Here is a 23,351-nt window from a genome sequence, read left to right as displayed (position 1 = left end):
AGATGCCTACAATATGTCTTTGCTCCGTTCTGCAGTCTGTCAGAACCCAGGAAGAATAAAAACAGTACATGGCCGAAAAGAGGTGTGGCAGTGGAAGGTCAAAGAACATATATGGCTTTTTTCCTATTTCCTGAACAAATTCAACCCCTAAGTGCTAACTGTATTGGAACAAGGGACTGGCTTCCATTCTTCAGGCTGTCTTCTCATGACAAGACGGTGTTTGGGTGCAAGCTTGAGGGTCAATGATTGATTTTACCTCATTTTATTTAATGTTTTGTTCCTTACTGCATCCTCAGAGCATGGAAGGAAACAGCAGGAGGAGGGAGATGGGAAGAGGGAGGACAAAGGAGAAGAGAGAAGAGAAGGAGAAGGGGGAAGAGGAGAAATAATAATATCAATCAATAATAATCTCCACTTTCAACCACTTACTATGGACCAGGTAGCATATTAAGGACTTAACATTCACTGCCTCGCTCACACATTTCTTGAAAGTATCACTCACTATAAGGATTTACATCCCTTAGACCAAGTTCTGTCTACTGCCCTTCTATTTCAAAATTTTCCTTAATTTTTAACTATTTATTCTCATTAATGAACATTAGAATAATTCTAGTTAGTTCTGCAGAGGAAACAAATAGTTAACTTTAGTGGGCATTGCACTCAACCTACAAAATCTCTCAATACTATTTCAGTTTGTTCCAAAGAGAAGAAGGTGTATTTCCCCACTTCTTTAAACTTTGTATTATACCTTTCAATGAAGTTTCATCATTTCCTTCTAGAGGTCTCACACATGGCAATAAAGTAATTATCATATGATAATCATTTCCTTATACCTTGATCTTGTATCCAACATAAACTGCTTTTTCTTTTTAATAACATATAACAATATACAATCTTATCTGTAAAGACTGTGGTTTCTTCCTCAGGAACAGCTGAAATTATTACCCTACATGCTTGATCTCTTCCTCCTTTTTTTTCCCCCACTAAATTTCTTTTCTGGCCCTTTTCCATGTAGCTGAGTCATTTTCCTAAGTTATGCCTTTGTAATGGACATGTGTAATTTATGTATCAGCCTGGGGTTTTTCATTTGGAAACTGCCCCTCCCTTACTCCATGTGATTTGGTGGGGCTGTCCAGGGCAGCCCATCTTCTGGGTGACAGGGGTGTCCCATCAGACATCTCATCCTTTTAGAAACCATGATCAATAAGAGAGCAGACACAAAACCAGGTGGTGGGGGGGAGGGGTGCCCAGAGTCACTGATGGATCTGAGGCTAGAGGGGGAAAAAGAGCTGCTGCCCTTCCCTCTGGGATTAGCGGCTCTAGGGATGATTTAATTTTGGAAACACCAGCTGTCATCTTGAGACCACCTAGACAGTGTGTCTGAAAGCAAAGTCATGAGATGGGAGAGAGGAAGAGTCCCAGTGACACTTGAGCCTCTGGACCCAGTTACACCTAAAGGTAGCTTGAATTTCCAATTACATAAACCAATAAATTCTCATGTTTTACTTAGCTAGCTTGTGATGGAGTTTGTTGTTAAACCTAGGACCTCCCGATTAACACAGTCTCCGTTTCAGGTTTTTCTGCAGAGTCAAATCTGTTCTTCATTGCCTCCAATAAAGATATTAATTCTATCAAATTTGTTTTTGAATTTCTTCCTTGTCTCACCATGTTCACTTTGTCCCTCAGTTTGTATTTTCACTGTTTTATTGTCTTTTAATCTCAGCTTGTTCCCTATAATCTGCATCTTTTGCTTTATCACGTTCAGTTAGCCAACATACATCATTAGTTTTTGATGTAGTACTGAACGATTCGTTCATTGCATAGAACATCTTTGCATTTTTTTACATTTGTGCAAAGGGTCCAACATGCCAGGCATTGTTCTGAGCACTTTACATGCAGGACCCTTGTTGTGCTGCATTGTCTGGATCCAACCTGGCTTCCTCAACATTCCCTCCCAGGACTGGAACTAGTTATCCAGAATCCCTTTCCTTGTACTGTTCTGAGTCAGGCTTGGCCGATGAGAGACTCAGATTTAGATCCTTGGAGATGCCAAGTTTGAGAGGTGAGCGGACAGCCAGGATGGCAGCCCCAGACAGACACCTGTGGGGGAATTAGGACTGATGAGCAGACTTAAAGAAATCAAACCCAACTGGCCCAGAACCATCATTCCTTTTGCTACTCTGATGAAGGTTAACGTGATTCTTGGTGAGAAGAGACTAGAGGGGATTTACAGCTTACATTTGCAGAACAGAAGGGAGTAGCGTGGCCTGTATTTAATTACAACCTCAAAGCACTCGTGCAGTCATTCCCAAGAAATACTTTTATTCTAAACTCCAGCATTAGAGAAGCCCCCAGGTATCTCACATAGGCACATGGACTAAAAACTCAGTCTCAAGCTTATTTCTGTCTGGGCATCCTGTATGTAAAAAATGAGCCAACGACTAAATTGTAAGTATTATTTTTATGAGAGAATGTAAACCTTTTATATACAGGTAAATGTAAGATCTGATATTCATCAGAAGGCAGACAAGTTTTCGATCTCCTAAAAGATGGAGTAAAATACAGAGTGGCATCTTTCTCATTATTATTGTGGTCACTATGTACAAAAAGCATTTTAGAGTTGATAGAAGTCTTCTTATTCATGAGTTAATTTTACCACCACCACAATCTTGTAAAGAAGGCAGAATGGGTATTACTAACTATTCTGTCTCAGAGATGAGCAAAACACTCACGTCTCTATTTGAATACTAACTCCCAAAGTGCTGTTATTATAAAGTCACATTGGGGAAACACACGGAACCATGACTGCCTCTCTAGTATCATTTTACTGATTTATCTCTAAGCTTTTTCACTTTCTGATGGAAAAGAAATTTTATCTCCTGATAAGTTTTGATTACCATTAAGAAAATATATATATCATTCTTGAAAGGAACATTAAGTCTCTTATGTCTCCTGCTGAATACTTCCTTCTAATACACGTTGAATTGATGACCAATATGGTGTTTTGGAAGAGTTTACCACTCCAATTTCATCACAAGTCTATACAGAGCACATTACTTACAAAACTTAAGATGGCAGTTCAAAATTTGTTTGACTTCTTTCAGAACGATTGGGTTTCATGTCTCTGATAAGATTGATGAGAACTAATAACGTTACTGGGGTTTTCATTTTGAGCCCATCTTTAGGGGAAAGGAACAGGATAGATTATCTCCAGTTTCTCTGATTACATTAGAAGAATTTGGCATCCCTTAAGATACAAAAGGATTTAGATTGGCTGTTTTTAATCATTTCTTGATTATAGTATCAACAAGATAAGTAGTTATATGGGTTCGGGATCATTTGAACATGCCCTTCTGACCTAAATGCTTCTTAATATAAAGTTCATATGGAGTTGGCCCTTTTCTCAATCTAAGCTCTGTTAATTATTTTCAAATTGACTATGAAATCATCCTAACCTCTCAAATCACCCTTTGTAATTGGCGGGGGACCAAAGAGGACTCATATTTTGTGGAGCTGCTCTTCTGCAAAGCCCTTTATATAACCCATCTCATTTAATACTCACGAGAGCCCAGTGAGGTAGATATCACTGCCCCACTTTAGAGATGGGAACACTGAGATGTGGAGGTATTAGGTAACTTGTCCAAGATCATCCAGGCAACATGTGGTCTGACTCTAAATTTCTTTTCTACCATATGCTACAGTGGAGGGTATTTGGATAAATGATTTTCACCCCTGTTCCATGCTCACTGAACTGGGTGGGAGGTGGGGGGACAGAAGAGACTATTGCCCCTAGAACAGTCTTCCTCTTGAAACTCTCAGTTACACAGAGGTGAGAATTCAGTTGGCCCTCCCAGAAGTCCTCTCCTCATCCTCTTCTGCCTATTCACGCCTCTAAAGGCATGAGGAAGAGAACGGTTCTGAAAGGAAAAACATGCCATTTGGCCCACTGATAAATCTTCTAATAAAAGTCTGAGCTGAAAAGAGGCAGAAATTAAAAGGTTTAATCTGCAGTTGGCCCAGTTTCTTGGTTCTCTAACAGATATCGGGAAGCTGACTTGCTCTTGGTAGAAACATAAAATAAAAAGGTAAGCAAAGATGCATTGTTTCCAGGCAAATCAGAGGTACACGTGACAGCACATTTTCTTCTAAGATAAATCAGCTCATCTAGAGGCATCATGTAAAGGGACATCCCACATTACCAAAAGATAATTTTACTAGTAGATTCTCTGCAAATGGGTTTCACCGCGCTGAAGTTTTGTGGGAGGCAGAGTTTCATCTTTTGTGAAGATGTACTAGCTTCACCTACAAACCAGGAGAGGTACTTGCTTTCCTGTGGCTTTCAAGACCTGTGTTTAAATTTCATATTGTAGGGACAACAAATGTATTATTCTAAGTGCCTTGACTCTAGGGGAATGTCAACTACTTCACAGGTAGAATACAAATATCATTCTCACTTTAAATCTGAGTAAATAGTCTTAAACACTTTCTAAATCCTATTATATGTACAAACTTTGCATGTGAAGGTCGAGCCGAGTAGGCAGAGGAGTGTAAGTAAATACATCCTTCTCCCATAAGTACACAGTATTGAATGGAAGAGAAAAGGCCTTTATACTCTATTCCCTCAATCCCTCAATCAAAGACCTTTTAAAAGAAAAGGCAGAGTTAAAATAATAACCCCAGTTCTATGATAAGGAACTTCCGTATTTGAATTTCATTGAATTATAGAGTTGGAAGCAGCCCCCCGAGGGTCTGTGTAACGCGCTCCGGCCCCTCCTGGACCACCACCGACGCCTTCTTTCCTGCAGCGCCTTGAATCTGTTGATCTAAATTCTGATGATAACCTATTTCATCCCACATTTAAAAAATTTCATTTAAAATCTCGACCTCCTTAAAAGGGAGGTAGCAAGGCCTAACAGAAAGTGTGGAACTAGGAGTTTGACTCTTTCGTCTCATCTTCTTCATCTACAGAATGGGACTCAGTACAGGGATTTTGTGAGAGTTGGAAACAATCGGAGTCTTGGCAGAGTTCCCGCTGCACAGCAGAGCTAGCTAAGTGGTAGTTATTATGGTTATGACCGTCGTTCTGTAAGCAAACCGTTCTTACGAAGCATCCCCTTAAAATGGCCTTGCTGTTAATTACAGACGTGTAGCATTCTCCTCTCTCATCAAGGTTAAACCATCTTGGGAAATTGTCTTGGGCCTGGCATATGTTTACACATTGGAGTTAAAATGTAAAACCTCACTCCGTTTTTACTTAAGCATTGATGGATTGCAATTTAACACCAGATAACTGTTGCCATCCTGGAAAGAGATCCTGCCCAGCTGAGGCCCTGGGGACCCAGAGTCATCAAAGCACCATTCAGTAAAGGAGCTAAGTGGTGGGACAGGGCCCATGGGAGAGGACGAAGATGTTTCAGGTACTTTCCAAAGAAAGGGAGTTTCTTGACCCAATTAAGGCAGACATCTTTATCTGAACTGATTCTGGCCCATAAAGAACCTAACGAACATTTCCTACATTCCTCCTAGAGAGCAAAGAACTCCTAATGGGGAGACAAATAAGCTTCCACTGAAATTTCAGCCAGAAATTATTCTTCTAGGCCGCTAGGGTAGTGGTGGTCATCGAGCAAACACATGGAAGTTTTGGTGCACTTGCTAACTTACAACTTTATAATCTGCTAACTTAAAGCTTTTGAAAGAATTCATTTTCTATGGGCTCATTTCCTCTCCCCTGGTTTCTTCTGCTAAGCCAGCCGTTTGGCATTAACTGCTTTCGTGTTCTCCATGGGTCTTGAGTTTGACCATTTGCTCTGCATTTGCATTCCAAAAGAAACGGTAGGGGGGGACAATCTCACTAGCCTTTGTAAGTGACTCTTCCCCAGGCCAGGGATTTCTGGTGCCCTTTCTCCCAGTTCTTCTACAATCCTCGACTGGCAACTGCAGGCACTTCATCATCAAGTCAACGGCACTCTAGGAAATGTCACTAATCCAACAGGTCCAAAGCAGAATTGCCAATATCTGCAAGGACCTGACATTTTAAAGGCATTCCACAAGGTTTTAATGACTTTTGATAGAATAATTCAGATGAATTTATGACTGAACACTGAGAGATTTAAAAAAAAAAGGAATTGTAAAGTCGTTTTGAAGAGGAGAGTTGTAATATGTAAATTTCCACCACATATCCATTAGCCCTGACGTGGGTAACCACAATTTCTCAGAAAATCATGAGGGATGGCGTCCTTACATTACTCTGGTGTTTATTGACCTCCATGGCATGTTTGATGTCAGGTGGTTCCTTCATGTGGGCATAATCTGAGAATCCTTTGGCAGCATCGTGTTTCTGCTTATAGGCAACCTTTAAAAACACAAATCATTGTTAGTTTCTTCAGGGGTATACTACCTTCTTACCTGTTAAATTTCAGTGTTTTGCTAGGAGTTTGTGTATTTGAATCCCACCACTGGTGGTCCTATTTGCCTAAGCCTCTATAACAAGAGAATATACTCAGTGCTTTAAGGTTAGTGTTTCAGGTTAGACTCCTAATTTTGACTCTTTCCTGTTAATTTCAAAAGTCCTCGACCCTATGCATGCTGAAATCCCTACTCATATTCAACTAACTTAAATCTCAGCTACGGTTTTGGGAAACCTTCCAAATCTATGAGCTTTTAGGGTCATAAATGTCCGCGTTTTAAATCTTGAGAAAGCAACCGACAAAGTGGGGGAAATGACCAGACATTTAAAGGTGAATTTTTCATTTTTTAATTAATTGTTATTACTTTCCATAGGCACAGCTGTAATATAACATAAACCTCACTGAATGCTCAACCTTTGGGAGAAAATAAGACATGCAGGCAGATTTCTGAGATATGTCAAGACCTATTCTCTGTAAGGGAAATGAGCATCATGACAATGTCATCCATTGCTACCATTTCAATTTGTTCCCTCCTGGGATGGAAAGAAGGCGTGAGAATGATTACTTCAATAGTAGAAGTAACAAATTCAACAAGAGAGAAAAAAGAAGATTCAGAAGACAGCAAAGAAATTATCCCTTTTACTCTCAGCCTGTTCCATTATCCTATGTATTTCCTTCACAATTTTCAATTACTTTTGTTTTATTTTTGTAGAATTACTTATTTTCTGTCTTCCCTCACAAGAACATAACTATCTAGCTTGGTGATTGCTCAGAACCCAAAATAGTGCCTGGCACAAAGTAAGAATCAATAAATATTTGCTCAATGAATGAATGAATAAAAATAAAAACAGGAATGAATGAAAGAATAAATTATTTTAAAATTAATTTTAAATAGATATTAAAAGTTTTATAATAAAAAGGTATTAAATGGAGTTAGAATAACTCGACGCAGGAGAACAGAGTCAATTTAAAGAGAAAAACTAGAAGAGTATTCACAAGAACAAAATAAGATCTAATTTTTAACAGAAAAGAATAACAGTTCAACTTAAGGAAAAACTTTTTACCAATACTAGCTCCTTGAGAGCTACGCCTATCTCTTCTCACACATCTTTTAATATCCTGTGCTTCTCATACTCAATGACAGAGAATAGAAATGCAATAAATGCTTAGCAAATGAATGAATAAATGAGTTTACTAAATATTCTCATGAACTTAAACCCCTCGTGGGTTTTAATAAACAGTATTAACCATTTGTTTAACTTAGATAATATACTTGCCTAGAGGATTAAGATGATATTTACAAAACTCATTTTTAAAAATAAAATCATCGCATCTCACCATAAAGAAAGAAAACCATCTCTTGTAACTATCAATATTTAAATCTCCTGTCTGGCTCCCCCACCAACTTCTTCTTGAAAACGTTTGCTGAAATGGAACTCACGCTGGGGTGTCACAGTCTCTAAATCGTGGAAGCTGTGACACAAAGCTCCTGCCTTAAGGAAGCCCTGGTGTGTCTTCCCCTGGCAGCCAGGTAGGAAGACTCTAGTTCACCGGATGCAACTCCAGATGTCAGTAACTCCCATTCCTCCAGACCATCTGCACGGAGTAAGGTCCTGAGCCCCTATACCCCTAATTGCCCTCCTCTGCACAATTTCCAATTAATCCACTCTTTCTTAAGATGCCCAGAATGTTCTAGATGTGGTCTGACCTCTCCTAATTAGAACCGTCCAATTAATTTAGTGGGGGTTATGATCTCTTCTGTGCTATCCAATATTATTCATGTATCCATAGATCACAGTGTTTTCCTTCTGATAACTACATTGAGATTTCTGTCACCAAGTATCCTTAAGCCTTGTTCAGTTCTGCCCCACTCTGTTCTCACATCCAATCCTGCATATGTAGTCAATTATCAGGACTCACACGCAGCACCCCCATGTTATTCCAGGGATCGCTCATCTTGTTAGAGTCTATCCATTGATACAATCCATCAGGATATCTAATTCTCATGAACATATCTTTACATTTTCACCAATTAGTTACGTTAAACAGGAAACCCATTAAGGACCTCCATTTAAGTCGGCAAAAACCATTATGTCAGTTCCATTACATTCTGTATTATAACTTTCTCGGGGAAAGGTGGAGGAGTTTAATGAGTGACCAGATCTATTAAGCCAAGAAGAAACCTTCGTCAGATTTGTTCCTTCTTCTTAAATAAAAGGAGATAGCGTGTACCTTGCTCCTTTTTCCTGGGTGCCTGGTTTAGTTTGTATGACTTGTGGCTTTATAAACATAAGCAACGCTGATCATTTAGGAGGTTATCACAGAAATGGTGAGTCATCAAGCACAATTTTAAAAAGCACTCTTTCTTTAAAAGGCTGCGTAATTTTCTACTTGTGGCATTAAAAGTCATTTCATTTATAGCTGCAACGAAGTACCACTTTAGAATTAAGATTACGTCAAATTGGAGGCAGCTGAACTTTAATTTATCATATTAATTTTCATCCTTAAAACAGCTAATGGAAAATTATGTCAAGCTAATAAATTTTCTGATAAATTTGATTTCTTAGGACTTGTCGTTATTGTGTAGCAATCAAGGTCGCTTTGCTACCGGATACCTAACTAGTGGAGGACACTTGCCATAGTCTTATATATTTACATATAAATATGTTTCTAAAAGTAGTTTATATGTTTATCTTGTATATTGGATAGCCTAGTATATTGTTGTATCATATATATACCTAAGGTCTATATACATTTCCAACTTCAGGATATTTTATAACTACCATATGGGTAACTGCACTGCTAGTCCCACAGCATGGACTCCTCTAGAGCTCCTGAAGCAGGACCCTGGAGCCACTACAGATAAAAACATAGGCTGTCGAACACCTCCTGAGTCCTGAGTAGCCTGTATTACTTCTGTGCTAGATGATTTAGCCTCTGCTTGAAGGAGCCCTGGTGAGACGGATCTCACCATTTCGTGGCATGGCCCATCCATTCCCAGAAATTTTCTTTGTGGTCTTTGTTTATAAAATTGTTAATGGGGAATAGCTCATAAAACGGCATCCTAAAATCTCCACCTCCCTCTCTCTTTTAAAACGACTTCTCAGTCATTGTCTATAAGGAGGATTAATCTAGCTCACTTCACATTATCATTCTAGTTTGGATTTAAGCATCTGAGAATGTTTGCAAATTGATTTGAACGTAACATTTTGACCCAGGGTCCTCAATCTAGGAGACTTTTCATTAGAACCCAGACCACCTTGAAATTCCAGAATGTGTCTACTACTCTAATTTAGGTTACCGCAAATCTGATATGATCTGGACACGGTAAAAAGTTAGTTGTTTAGTTTTCTCAGACACTGTCAAATAGTTTTACTTTCTTGCTAGTCTTCTTACCAGGCAAGCTCTAAGAACTACAATTTTAGCAACCATAAAATTGATTTATGCAAACCTCAAGAAATGTTATTACATTACATTATTCCATTGAACTAGATACTTTATTCAGAATCCAGGTGTTTCCTTACTAACTAGTTCGGTGACTAATTACAGCAGTGGGCAGTGCTGGGAGCACACACCTGTCTTTCCCAGGGGGCACACTCCATTATAGCATAACCCATGCTAACAACGTAAGTGACAACTTACTCTGGGGGGAAAGGATAGACTCCACAATATACTGTATGGATCGTCTCGCACACTAAGTCCTCCGTTGCACGTGTTCATGTACTATCGTTCTGTTTCTGCCATAAGAAGGTGAGTAAAGTTGGGCACTTAGCACAGCAATGAGGATGTAAATATCTGACAAGGTTACCTTCCCAAGTATAAAAATAAGAGACTATTCTTTCTTTCTTGTATAACTGTTGTTTGTCACATATCAAGTGTTGGGTTATACTTATTTGCTTTATTAAGTAGTCTGTACATTATCAGCAAGTGGCAAGGTGACCAGATGTTGTGAGAAAAAAAAAGGGGGGACATATTAGTCATGGTCAGCCATGCAAAACTCTGATATCATATATTTTTAGCCTCATGTTGCACAGCTGAGATTAGCTTACTGCCAAGATGAGTACACAGAGGACATTTAAATTTGTAATAATAAAGTACTTAAAGATGTTCTGCAAAGGGTAACAATGCACAGTTTTTTTCAAGAGTACTTTATCTTCAGACTATTTTAAAATTACTTAGGTATCCTCTACTTAAAACTAAAAAGATTCTGAAGGAAGAAGTCAACTTGTTTAATAAGAAGAAGAGTGGTGGAAATGGTAAGAAAGAGGTGATACAGAGTGTGGTTAAGAACCCAGACTCTGAAGCCAGGCTATCCATGTTCATGCGTTGACTCTGCCATTTATTGGCTGTGTGATCTCAGGCAAGTTCCTTGACTCCTCTGTGCTTCAGTTTCCACATCGCTGATATGGGGCTATCTCACAGAGTACTTACGGGGATTAAATGATATAAATATATGTGAAATGTATAGATCAGCACCTGACACATAGTAAGCATTTCTATGTGTTCATTATGATTTTTAACCTAAAATGTAGCATGGAGAATACAAACTACATAAAAGGAAACATTTCCTATAAAGGGAATCAACGAATTCAACAAAATCCATTTTACCAGTATTTACTGACTATCCCCCTGTGTGCCAAGGACTGTTCTAAGCTTGGGGATAGAGCAGAGAACAAGACACAGAAGTCCCTGCTCTTATATCACTTAGGAAGCCGAGTAGCAAATTCATAAAGTTAAAAAAAAAAAAAAAAACTGTGCTATGGAGAAAACAAAATAACAACTTAAGAAAGAGGTGAAATAGTCTATTTTGAAATTCTGTTTTAAGAAATACAACAAATTAAATGTACTATGTATCCCTTATGTCTAATGTACAAAAGAGGAAAATTACTCTTCTGAATTCAAAATGAGCTCACAAGATGACTGTTCTTGAGTTCGTCTGCAACTTGTAATCACTATAATGGCCACCGCCACCTGAGATACTCCAAATGAAATCCATAATCCACAGAAAAGGAAACTCAGGAAACTCCTGCCTAACTGAGGAAGCACAGACCTGTGGATCCTGAATTTAACCATTAACTCTTTATGGGACTTTGAATAAGAACGTTCTCCACTTAGAGATCACATGCTAAATCAGAGACAGGTTTAATATCGGCTGTCAGATTTTAATCTAAGTAAGCTATCCTAATAAGATTAAAATTTGTTCTATTAATAATTGTCACTAGAATTAGGGAAAACGGCATCACGTGACTAACAAATTTGCCTGTCCTTTTCATTTTCCATGACCCACCAGTGACTACCAACAACCCATGAATCAGCTGCTTCCAATTTTCATCCAATATGTAATATCCAAGAAACAACCTTTTTGCTATGTTTAAATATATTTTTTAAATATTAATATGTTTTAAGATGCTAATTGTATGTGGTTAAATTTTTATTTATATAGTTATATAACAATTTAGGAAAACCACACCTCACTCTGAAGCTGAGTAACTTCTCTTGCAAAGACACTATCAATTGTGGCTGGCATCTGCTTATAAAGAGAATTGGAGAGGTTCGCCTTAATGGTACCTTTGTATTTTGCCTAGAGCGGGGAAAAAAAACAGAAAAAAAAATTAATAAGCATTACTTTTTTTTACTGTGAATATTGACAGAGAATAAAAGAAAACTTTCGTCAGAAACAGAATTAATTCAAAAACCTGAAGACCATTTTAACCTTAGATACTAGAGTGAAGAACATATTCTGAAAAGAGACAAGTCCAATTTATTACAGAAAAAGCTTTAAAATGAGGTGCTCAAGAAAATAATAGCTACTCTTCTATTTCAACCCATGCATGTTTCTAAAAGTAAATCTGTTTGTCTATATGGAGAGTTTCGGGTGTTTGATCAGCAAAGAAAAACCTGAGAAAAATGAGACATTTGAGTTGTTCCAGAAAATACAAGCTGGTAGTATGTAATGTCTAGAACTTGACTGCAAAGGACAGAGCTCCTTTATGCAAATGTTTTTAACCTCCTTCCACCACAACTGCGGGGGGGTGGGGGGGAGGCAGGGAGGGTGCCTCTTTGGTGTTTCTGTGCCTTCCCACCTCCAATCTGCATTGTCTCGAAGTGATCCCCAAAGTTCATTACTAATAAATAGAAACTCTCCTTCACCATCTCTCTTAGAGAGATTAGGTTGAAAGTAACACAACAGATTACCTACTTCCTTTTTTTTTTTTTTTTTTTGCTCTGCAGTTAACTCCTTCAGGAAAAAGAATCAATTAGGAATGAGAAACATCAAGAGAGTTTTTGCACAGGAGAAATAACAGCCAACGAAAACCAATCAAACAAAACCACGTTTTTCCACACTTTGATGTTACCCCCACTCAGAACTAGATGTGAGTGTGAATTTATTGAGCATAGACCCTGTGTAATCTTTGTGTTCTCACAACTCTTTGGATGTGGGTACTCAAGAAGAGAAAATTTGCCAGTTTTCTTCCAAACGTTTTCACGTCAGCGAAAGCAATCCTGAGAATATCATGTTGACCTTTTTCCAACGTAACTTATGGAACACAAGAGGTTAGTCGTTTACAATACTGTTTTACTCATCCTCTTCTCAAATTTCTCTCTCCTAAGTGACCTAGTCACAGGCTACAGAAATGCCTCCCCACAGAAATCGCTGTTAACATGGTGCTTCATAATGCAGTCTAATCTGCAGTTTGAAATGCTCCCAGATAGAGACTATATGATTTTTCAGCTGGGAAATGAATGCAGTGCATTTCTCTGTGGTTTCATAATAAGGGTCTCTGTTGAACTGATCCTTCTCAAAATAGTTTAAATTGATCTAAAATTACTTACCAAAGATATCATGTTTTATAGAATCAGCTGGTAAATTTTGCTTATTTTCAAAATGATATTCAACAATTTATATCTAATATACCTATTAGGAAATAAAATAATGGAATTTCTAAAACCTCTTTTCCAGTACTTCCTACTTATCAAATAAAACATCTCTTTTCAAGAGTAATTCTATATAAATATGAAAGAGTTGGAGTCGAAATATAGACATATATAATAAAACATATCAACCATAGAATTAATTGACATTGTGCACAGGGTCACATAATTACGTAGATATTACCAACACTCAGTGGTGCTCTCAAAGATATTCCTCTCCAATTTTAATGCACAGACTTTTATCTACATAAATAGAATATGAAAATGCAAACCATTTTGCTTGTTTTTATGCCTTACCTCAGAAATGAAAGCACTAATATTTTTTACATGGTTTAGCATGGGAGTGTCAGTCACGAATGTACACTTGTCCTTAGACTTTTTATACTCTTCTTTATAATGAATCTAAAAGAGAGAATAATTTACAGAAGATGAGAAAGAAGAAACACAATTTTAATGCACCCTTTTTGAACAGAAGAATTACTTGTGGAAGTCTGTTTTCTGAAGTAAATAACATGAGGAATTATGCTCAAAACCAGCGAAATCAAATAAATGGATATCTAGCACAGAACCGCAAAGGGGTTGAGACACAGGGGGGGAAAAAAAGACTGTTCTTTAGATAAGTAAGAGTCCTGTTATCATCAAGGATCACGTGGGCGGACGCACACTGACTATGGGTCCTGTCTGCCCAGCTTGCTCAGCATAATTATCCAACACTCTCATTTCATTCGACAAGTGTCCCAGTTTATTGTTACTTTCAAGCCACTGACTGAACAATTAAGCCTACAATCAAACAAAAATATAGCTGCCTACCTCTAAGTTCAAGACAAGTAGCCATCAGGACAGATGGAACCAATTAAGAAGTAGAGGCAGAAATCAAACAAGTGGAGATTACTGTTAGCATCATTACCTATACATGCTGGGATTAGAGGAAGGGGCTCAAACTACAGCCACGATGAGCTTCCTTTATACTAATTAATTCTGCTCAAATGAAACTTACCCAACTTAGGAGCAACCATAGGCCTCCCTATCTGCCTCCCCTCCCCCAACAAGAGCAGAATCTGCCCTGAAAGCTTGCCACCTGGTAGAGGAGATCATTCCAGAATGCTATGGGTAGGCAAATGCACAAGAGAAAGTCCAGAGAGGCTGAGCTGAGCATGCTCATTTCTTCTCTCAAACTCAGTAGTGAAAGGAATTATACCTTTCCCCCTCGAGGAGAGGCCAGAATTGTTACTCTGGGGGGAGACCCTGCATGAACACATGTGCTGAAGTCAGGAACTATGGACAAGGCCCTAAAATGTAAGCCCACTCTCGTGGTAATTGCCACTCAATCTGAAAACTGGTGAGGCAAAATTTATGACTAGTTGAGAGGATGAAGGTAATTTGCTAAAATTTATATCACCCTGTAATAAAGTCATGTTTATCTACCCAATGCTGTAAATACGCTGAAAAAAAATGTCCCCGTTCAGATGATAAATTACACGGTCTCCCTAATTATAACCTAAAAGTGAAGTTTAGTTGACGATATACCTGGTTCTTAAAGGACATGACTAACACGATATTGCAACACTAATACTACCTAGAGATTTTACCACGTGTAAACCTGATTTGAGGGGCATAATTCGACCTAAGGTATGACCAGATAAATTATAAGCAAAATTATTGCAAAATACCATATCTCACTGCTGTGACTCTTAGGTATTAGACGTCGACCACATTAAACATTTGCTTTATTCATGAAATCAACATTGGAACATATTTATCTTATCTGAGCACTAAATTACTTTTTTTTTTTCTTCTCAGAGATTAGCCATAATTTTAGGGCTCTGCAAATCACCCTCCTCAGTCACTAGTAATTAAACCGTTAATGGCAGTATGATAAATAGTAGGCTATTTTGATCATAAGGAGAAAAAAAAAAGTATCCCCGTTATATAATTAAGTGTGAGAGAAAATAACCTATCATTAGGCTTAAGTTTGGCTCATTATTTTTATCTTTTGCCACCATCTTCTCCCCCTCCCAGTCACATTCTTGACTGCAGTGGTATGTGTGATGGCCATGGGCCCCCGATAAGCTCTGACCTGAGCAGAATGTTCAGGGCGAGAGCACAGGATAAGGATGAAGTATTTAGTTCCTTCACTGTGCAGGCAAATAGCTCAGTCTTAAGAGGGGTCTCCAGTCCTTCCTTTGTTTAAAAGATACACACATACATACACACACACACACACACACACACATGTAATTTGCTTATTGTCAGTCCTATTGTATTGCTAATGAATTTTACAACTTGAGTGATGATAAGCAAATGATCTTACATTTTTATATAAAGAATGCCACTTAGTGTTAGCCTTCCTATACCAGGATAATAGAAAAAGACAAATGGACGGGAACTACACCGATGAGGGACACAACATCTTAGGTGAAATAAAATCACTAAATAGACAGCCACTTCCAAACACAGCCGTGGCCCCATCTATTGGGATAGACTGCCTATGCGACCCCCTTCTTGCCCAATAACAGAACCCAAATGTATTTAGGAGCATAGCCAGACCCCTGCCCAGACCCAGAGGATGAATTGTTCTAAGTCAGGCACAGTTTGCTCCTTCCCCTTGGCCAGTGACTGCCCTCCCCACCCCCACCCCCGGTGCCCAGCTCTGGCCACAGGACATTTGTAGAAGTCTTCCCAGCAGTGTTCCTGGTGTTTCTGGTGCAAAGGGGAAAGACTTGCCGACACAGCCCTTTGACACTTTGCCCCTCCACCTTTTCCATTCCCCAGTCACAGGGATGCAGCCGCAATGAGGTCATCACAGGGAGGAAAGTCACCATACTAAGAATGACAACACAGAAGGAGAGGAACCTGAGAGCCTGAGAACATGCACTGCACCAACACTGGACCTCTTACCTCCACGCTTCATTATGTGAAAATCCCACCTATATGTTGTGTCTGTACTAGGGTCTTCCTGTCACTGGGGGCCATCTGCACTCATAACCAAGATACTATCCTAGTTACTTTCTAATTGAGAAAAGAAAAAAAAAAAAAAGTGGGCAAAGTTGATGCCTTAATACACAGTAAGATACCCCAAATATTTACTGCTGCTCTGACCACCACCATTGATCCCACCATGTCTCAACTACAATTAGAGTTAAATCAGTTCAGTGATGCTTTCTCCTCTTAGCCTGGTCTCTTTCACTTGGTATGACATTAGCTACTGGCTGAACTTCAATGACAGATGTAGAAACGTCTGAGGATATTTCCTTTTATGGGCACTCTTTTTATTTAAGATTTTATTTATTTATTTGAGGAAGAGAGAGAAAGAATGTGAGCAGGGGTAGGGGCTGTGGGGTGGAGGCCAGCAGATGACCCACTCAATGGGGAGCCCGATACGGGGCTAAATCCCAGGACCCTGAGATCATGACGAGCCAAAGCCAGACACTTAACCTACTGAGACACCCAGATGCCCCTCCTTTTACAGGCACTCTTAACCAAAAGTATCGAGAAAGTCTTCTCGCAAATGAAGCCATATTGGCTCAATACATCGAACCCTGGAAGAAAGAACCGCAGCTTCCTCACTGTGGGGTCACAGGGTGGGGGACACTCATAACCAAGGCTGTTGTCCCAGGTTCTCTTAACACAATCAAAGCTTTCTCTGGAGGGATAGCCATGGAATCTGATGCTTTTAGCACTGGAAAGATTTACCCACAACAATGTTCATTTGCCTGGAAAATGCTCTTTCTGTTGCCATGCAAGTGAACACCCTCAAAAGGGTTGAACCAAAACACCGCATCACAGGCTTCATGCCGATGTGCCCAAACTTGCTCTGCAGACACTCTTGATGCCTAATTTATCAGAAACATACAAAAATATCCCCTTTAACCTAATACGGTCTACGACCACCTGACAAAAGGCAACTAGATCCATGATTCTGATGGGTCAGTATAGTTAATAGATTTGACTTATTCAAGGAATTCATTAGATAGTTGACCAATAGGCCCAGAGAGAGAGAGAGAGAGTATCTGGGGAAATAAAAAGCATTATGTGGTTAACAGAAAAATAAAGGACATGGCTTCAGAGGACCAGGTAATTTGGAGAAGAGAGTTGTGCAGAGGGAAACCAGGAAGAGTAAAAAAATGGAAAAATGCCTCACACTGATCCCCCAAAGTGAAGCCACCTGACCTGAAAAACATCCATTTCTTTCTAGGGAGAACTGGAAGTCCCTGGACTTATCTCTAGACCCTTCCTAGGTAACATTTTGACACAGAGCACAGTAGTACATGTGGGTACCTAGCACACAGCAGGAGAGGAACGGCATGATGATGGCCAAGGTCTGGGAGTCGGGCAGACCTTGTTTCAGATCCCAGGTATGTGGCCCACTAGCTGTATGAGCAGAACGTGAGGCAACTTCTCACAGGTTCAAGTTGAAGCCCCGTGCAGACCGGGCAAAGAAGTCACCAAATGCAGTCGGTGACATGGGCTACAAATAGATCGCCTTCAGACAGAAAGGCTCAGATAAACACACCGATGTTCCTCTGGGATACAAGGGATTGGAAAACAAAATGCACAGATCTGAAAATCTGTCTTTAAGTTTGAGACCTGGGAAAAGGCCTGTGCGCTAAGTGAAATGCAGGCCACTAACCGGGGGGGCCCGTGAGAAGCAGGAGAGGGCCTCGACTGGAGCTCCCAACTAACTCCCCAGGACCATTCGTCCACATCTGTATCTGTTTTCACTCCATGACCAACAAAACTCAACTACACATTTTAGACAACCATCTAGTGATGTAGACAATATAATAAACATGAGAACTTCCAATGTAAGTTCATCGGTTCCATAGAAAAACACCCATGACGCAGACAGTGGATAAAGCAGTTAGTATTTAATAAATACCTTTCCAACCAAACTTTGAAAAACTAGAAAATTCTACTGGGTCCAATACATAAAGTCCTTCCAGGAAGTGTCAATTAAAATTTGTTTTTAAAATGATGGAACGAACTCCTCCTTTCAGTTTTGTTTTAGAGACAAAAGAAGTACTTGTTCAGACTCTTCGTTGGTAAATATACAAATCCCAAAAATTTTAAAAGAGTATCTTAAAAAGTATGGACTTCTATTTCAAAACAAAAGGTGAACATGTACACAGATAAAAATTAGGCCACAGTCTGTGATCGAAGTATTTAGGTAGTACAGACATTTTGCCATGCAGCATACATCTATAATAAAGAGAAATTACTCCTACACGCTAAAGGAATATCATGGCTTTGGCTTGGCAAAATGGTAAAAGCCATGCCCCTCACCACGAGGCTGGTTTTACAGTCACTGAAAAATGATCTTATCCGGAACAACTCCAGCAAAATCACCCACTCACTGAAGTTGCTGCTTCAGTTCCAATGGTTTATATAATACACTTTAGCTCATCCACAATTACCCTTTAATAAAAAACATAACAATGCTGGAAGAGGTACTGTTTTCGGAGCCGTGAAACTTCAGGTTTTCAATGGTAGCGTTTCTATTACCAATATTTGTGTAATCAATAATAGGAAAGCTAAGAGAAACTGTGCAGGGAAATCTATGGTAAAAGCAAACACAGGAGAATGGCTAAGGATTAGAGGGCTTTGGGTTCAATCCTTTTCCCCACTGCTTAACTGTGTGACCCAGGCAAAATACTTAACCTCTCTGAGCCTTTGTTTCTTCACCTCTAAAATGCGAAAAGCAGCCGAACCCCCCTCAGAAGCTGCAATGCCGGGCACATGGTCCTCGCTAAATCTTAACTAGGCTGATGTTATTGTTGTTGTCATCATTCCATTCTTATTATCATTTACAAGGAACTTTCACATGCAGTAGCTTAGTGCTCTCAGGTAATAGCACAAAGAAATACTCCATTTAAAATTCAATTACATAATGTATGGAAAGAGTATGATTCCCACATCCTCTGGCTCTTTCTGACAAAACCCAAGGAGACAGAGAGTCATATATAAAATGTGACTGGATGGATACAAAAGTAATTTACAGATGTAGTAGTTAATAACAGCTAACATCTCTTGAGGGCTCACAGTGTTCCAGACAGTTCACCAGACATTTCAGATGTGTTACTGTTACTTAAAGATACTGTAATAGATGTTGCCCTTGAGGAACTGAGCCCAGTCTGGTTACATAACCTGCCCTAACGTTACTGTTAAATTGATGCAGGCAGGTTGACTTCAGAGAACATGCCAACGCATCATCCACTTCCCCGGACTGACCTCCTTTGAAAACAAACATTTGCAAAATATTCTGATCGCTTTGTTCATTAACTACAACAGAAACAGCCAGTATTGAGCTCGCTTCTCTACAGCCCCAGGCCCTATTCACTTTCCATGAGTCATCTCTCCTCGGCCCCAGCAACTCTCTTACAGTTGTGTTAATGAGGAGCATCTAAATGCTTTTCTCTGGTGAGCAATACTTTTTCCTTGGGCTTCTAGAATTCTAGTTTACATGTTCACTGGTTTACCAGTACATAATTACTAGTGTATATATATGTTGCATAGTTCTACAATTCTAGGATTCCCTGGAGATAAGATATACACTGATCCCAGTTAATGAAAAAAGTCATGAGAAAAATGCTCCTTTTTACTAATACCATCATCGTCTAGTTCAGGCTTCTTACCATGCAGTTCAGTAACCCATGAACCCCAAATTGTAAATACACGTAAGGTATATATAGATATATATTTTTTCCTGGTTTCAAAAACTATTGCATTCATCAGAGTCCTCAAAAAAATCCCCTAAATGTTTTTTTTTTAACCATTCATTTAGACAGAGATCGTCCCAAAACAAATTTCACCACCATACAAATTTTAAAAGCCTTTGCGGTTCACCCACGAAATGTGCTCTGAAATGTCATGCCAGAGTGACAGTGAAATTCATAAGGGATGGCACTCTGGATTAAGAACACAGAGACCTGCTCCTACAGAAATTCTCTGTATAGGTGACCTTTAAGAAATCAACAAAACTTTCTGGACTTTGCTCCATGATTTGGGAAATAATTGTGTTTTAACAGATGATTGCAGGGTTTTCTCCCCAACTCGATGATTCGATGAAACACACACAATGCAAAATAAGAAAAAATCACTTAAGCCACTTACATCACTAATGAGTTTGGTGCATTTTCTGGCCAATTCCATCCTCAGGTCTTCAATAACTGGCTTAAAGAACACCTGTTCAGAAAAACAAGGAAAGGAAGCATTTTTTTCTAATGATCAACTTAGAGGAACAAATACCCTTCTTCAGCTGGTGTGTTCCCACTTACCACGTCGTCTTCATCTTCCTCTTCCTCTGTTTTTCCCTCTTCCATTTCATCTTTTGCATCCTCAAACACAGGGACCCTCATTTTTACTTTTTATGTATAGAAGTTTTGGGGTTTTTCTTCTTTTTTCTTTTCTTTTTTTTTTGAATTTACAAGGACAGGTCCTTTCTCTGGACTACAGCACCCTTGAGCTCTTGGAGTCTCTGGAGTTCTGGCAGAAATGACCTTGCCCAGGCCTCATCCCTATTTAGCTCCCACTTCACCCTCTTATCACAACTGCGTGTGAGTGGACGGATGGGATTGCAGAGATCAGCCAGGGCCAGCCTCCCAAGTGGAAATACCACTCCAAGAGGCAAAATTCGATTTTGTGACCTTTTAAAGTCAACATTCTCTAAACTGGGTAAGCAATCCAAAAGAGACGATTTATGTGTATTTCACTAATTTAATTCATTCATAAAATAGCTTGAAAGAGACTTAAAGATGGTGGGAAAACGACTCCACTATAACACTCAAGATAGCACAGTCCAAAGCCTGTTATCTCAAAGATTTCTCAACTCCATCTAAATAAAGCTTTCGCTGGAATGTCAGACATATCTTGGATTTGGTATAGTGAATGCGGATCATTCAAACTCATCTTGTTAACCTAAGTTAAATTTTTTATGAGACAAACACATACTTCTCACATTCTAAAAGGTACTAACTTTAAATTAGCTGATTAAAGGCTAGTAATTTATTATGAAAAGCCCTTTGAACCACTTCAAAGAATCTATTCTGAGTTAATTATGACCGTTAATCTTATATTGCTATTGTATTATTTTAATTGTAAACATCATTAAACACGAGAAGTTGCAGTTAACATAGGTTGATATATCATTTAAGAATTCTAGAAACATCATTGTTTCAAAAAAAATAACCATGTTCTTCTGATTCTGCCTATTGTGTCAATTTTTACAAATTCACTAGTTTTTATATTATAAAATATTCATTCTTTATATATTCCTCAATGTGTACTACATGCCTGGAAAAGGTTGGAAAAACAAATTATAACAATATTTATAATGTTGTATGTGTCATCAGTTATATAATTATAAATATATTTCTCAAAAAGTCCTTTATTGTCAATTTAGGCAATAACAAGGCTCTATACTACTCATAATTTATCAGTTTGGTTATTCAAACCTAGGGTAAATTAATTTTCACAGAATCATAACAATTCAGTGTCGGACATAAAAAAATACCTCATGGCGAATAATGAAACTAATTATAAAATACAACTTTATTCCAAACACAGTATGCTAAGTAGCCAAGAATCATGCTATTTTCTCTAGATATCGTATCTAGTTTTAAATTTTCTTCTTAATTGCTTTGGCCTTAACTAAACTAAAAATTCTGACAAGAAAAATATTCTAAACGTCACTATATATAGATGATTCCTCAAGTTGTTTTCCATGAGGCTAACATTCCACAGAATACTCTAGAAGGGGAAGGGGGTTTCTTAAGCAAATGTATTTGGAAAAATCTATGTGTTCATCTCTACCCCTATCACTTAGAGATCTACATGGCATAATGACAAATCAGAAACTCCAAGAAGACCCACAACCAAGAAAACTATTTAAGTTTCCTTAATCCAGCATTTCTGAAATATGAAATCCTATTCATCTAATCTAATCTACCTACATACCATTTTTTAATGATACCCGATGCTCCAGAAAGTTAACATTCTTCTGTGAAGTATTACTTAGGGAAACATTATCCTACTCTGAAAAAAAAAAAAATGTCGTATTCTAGAACAGTTGTTGGTCTTTTCATGAAATGATTTTTGATACAGGCTAACTTAATGGCATCACATATCCTGCTTACTAGCAAAATGCCAACAAGAAGTCCCCTAAGGGTGCTGAATTTGGAAACCTTTACTTTTAAAATAACAACTAAGCTATTTTAAACATAGCTGTGTAGAGAATTCTACAAGGAAATTCTCTGTGCTTTATATTTGTTCCATAAGGGAGCAGAATGTGTGAACTCTGTTTCCTTCAAGTCTTCTGCCAAAAGACTGTTCTAATATTCTATAGAAGATCTATTACATTATCTTTATTTGGAAAAAGGGAAGAGCAATCTCTATAAGCTTTTCTAGCAAACTTCTAGAAGTGTGGGGAGGAAATCTCACCAAAGCTACTTCAGATGACTGTGTCTCTCATAGTGACATCTAATCCCCATGGTGAATTACCTTCCGTGGACTTCAACTGCTGCTTTTTCTCATTTCCCATCATGTAATACATTCTTATTGACTCTCCACTGTGCTGGCAGAAAATAATCTGTTGCGATTATGCACAGAAGTTCTGAAAGCAAAACCAAACACCACATGCAAGGTAAACACACATTTTCCATTTGTGAATTTTAGAGTCAGAATTTTAAAGCCAGAGGGATCCTTGAGAAATCAATCTTACTAGGGGCTCCTGGGTGGCACAGTGGTTAAGCATCTGCCTTCGGCTCAGGGCGTGATCCTGGCGTTATAGTATCGAGCCCCACATCAGGCTCCTCCGCTATGAGCCTGCTTCTTCCTCTCCCACTCCCCCTGCTTGTGTTCCCTCTCTCGCTGGCTGTCTCTATCTCTGTCGTATAAATAAATTTTAAAAATCTTTAAAAAGAAAAAAAAGAAAAGAAATCAATCTTACTAAAAGCCCTCTCTTTTACAGAGGACAAAATTAAGACCAAGAGAAATTCATTTTTTGTCTCATTCACA

General features: G+C 38.7%; 1 protein-coding gene across 3 annotated transcripts in view; it reads right to left on the bottom strand.

The window, feature by feature from the left end:
* The window catches only part of NEBL (nebulette), a 335,915-nt gene that overhangs the window by 88,012 nt on the left and 224,552 nt on the right, over nucleotides 1-23,351 (bottom strand). The window contains exons 1-5 of one of the 3 annotated variants that reach the window (XM_040645355.1): nucleotides 20,615-22,769; nucleotides 20,451-20,522; nucleotides 13,638-13,742; nucleotides 11,878-11,988; nucleotides 6,242-6,352 (exon numbers count right to left, since the gene is read on the bottom strand). The exons of the other annotated variants lie outside the window; for them this stretch is intronic. Of the exons in view, the coding sequence (XP_040501289.1) occupies nucleotides 6,242-6,352; nucleotides 11,878-11,988; nucleotides 13,638-13,742; nucleotides 20,451-20,522; nucleotides 20,615-20,695 (480 nt within the window). The 5' untranslated portion in view covers nucleotides 20,696-22,769. Of the gene's footprint in view, nucleotides 1-6,241; nucleotides 6,353-11,877; nucleotides 11,989-13,637; nucleotides 13,743-20,450; nucleotides 20,523-20,614; nucleotides 22,770-23,351 lie in introns of those variants that run through there. 3 annotated transcript variants of the gene reach the window in all.

This window comes from Ursus maritimus, unplaced genomic scaffold (genome assembly GCF_017311325.1).
Source record: "Ursus maritimus isolate PB19 unplaced genomic scaffold, ASM1731132v1 scaffold_31, whole genome shotgun sequence".
Taxonomy (NCBI): domain Eukaryota; kingdom Metazoa; phylum Chordata; class Mammalia; order Carnivora; family Ursidae; genus Ursus; species Ursus maritimus.
Note: the sequence above shows the minus strand (reverse complement) of the source record. Positions and strands in the feature narration are given on the sequence as shown.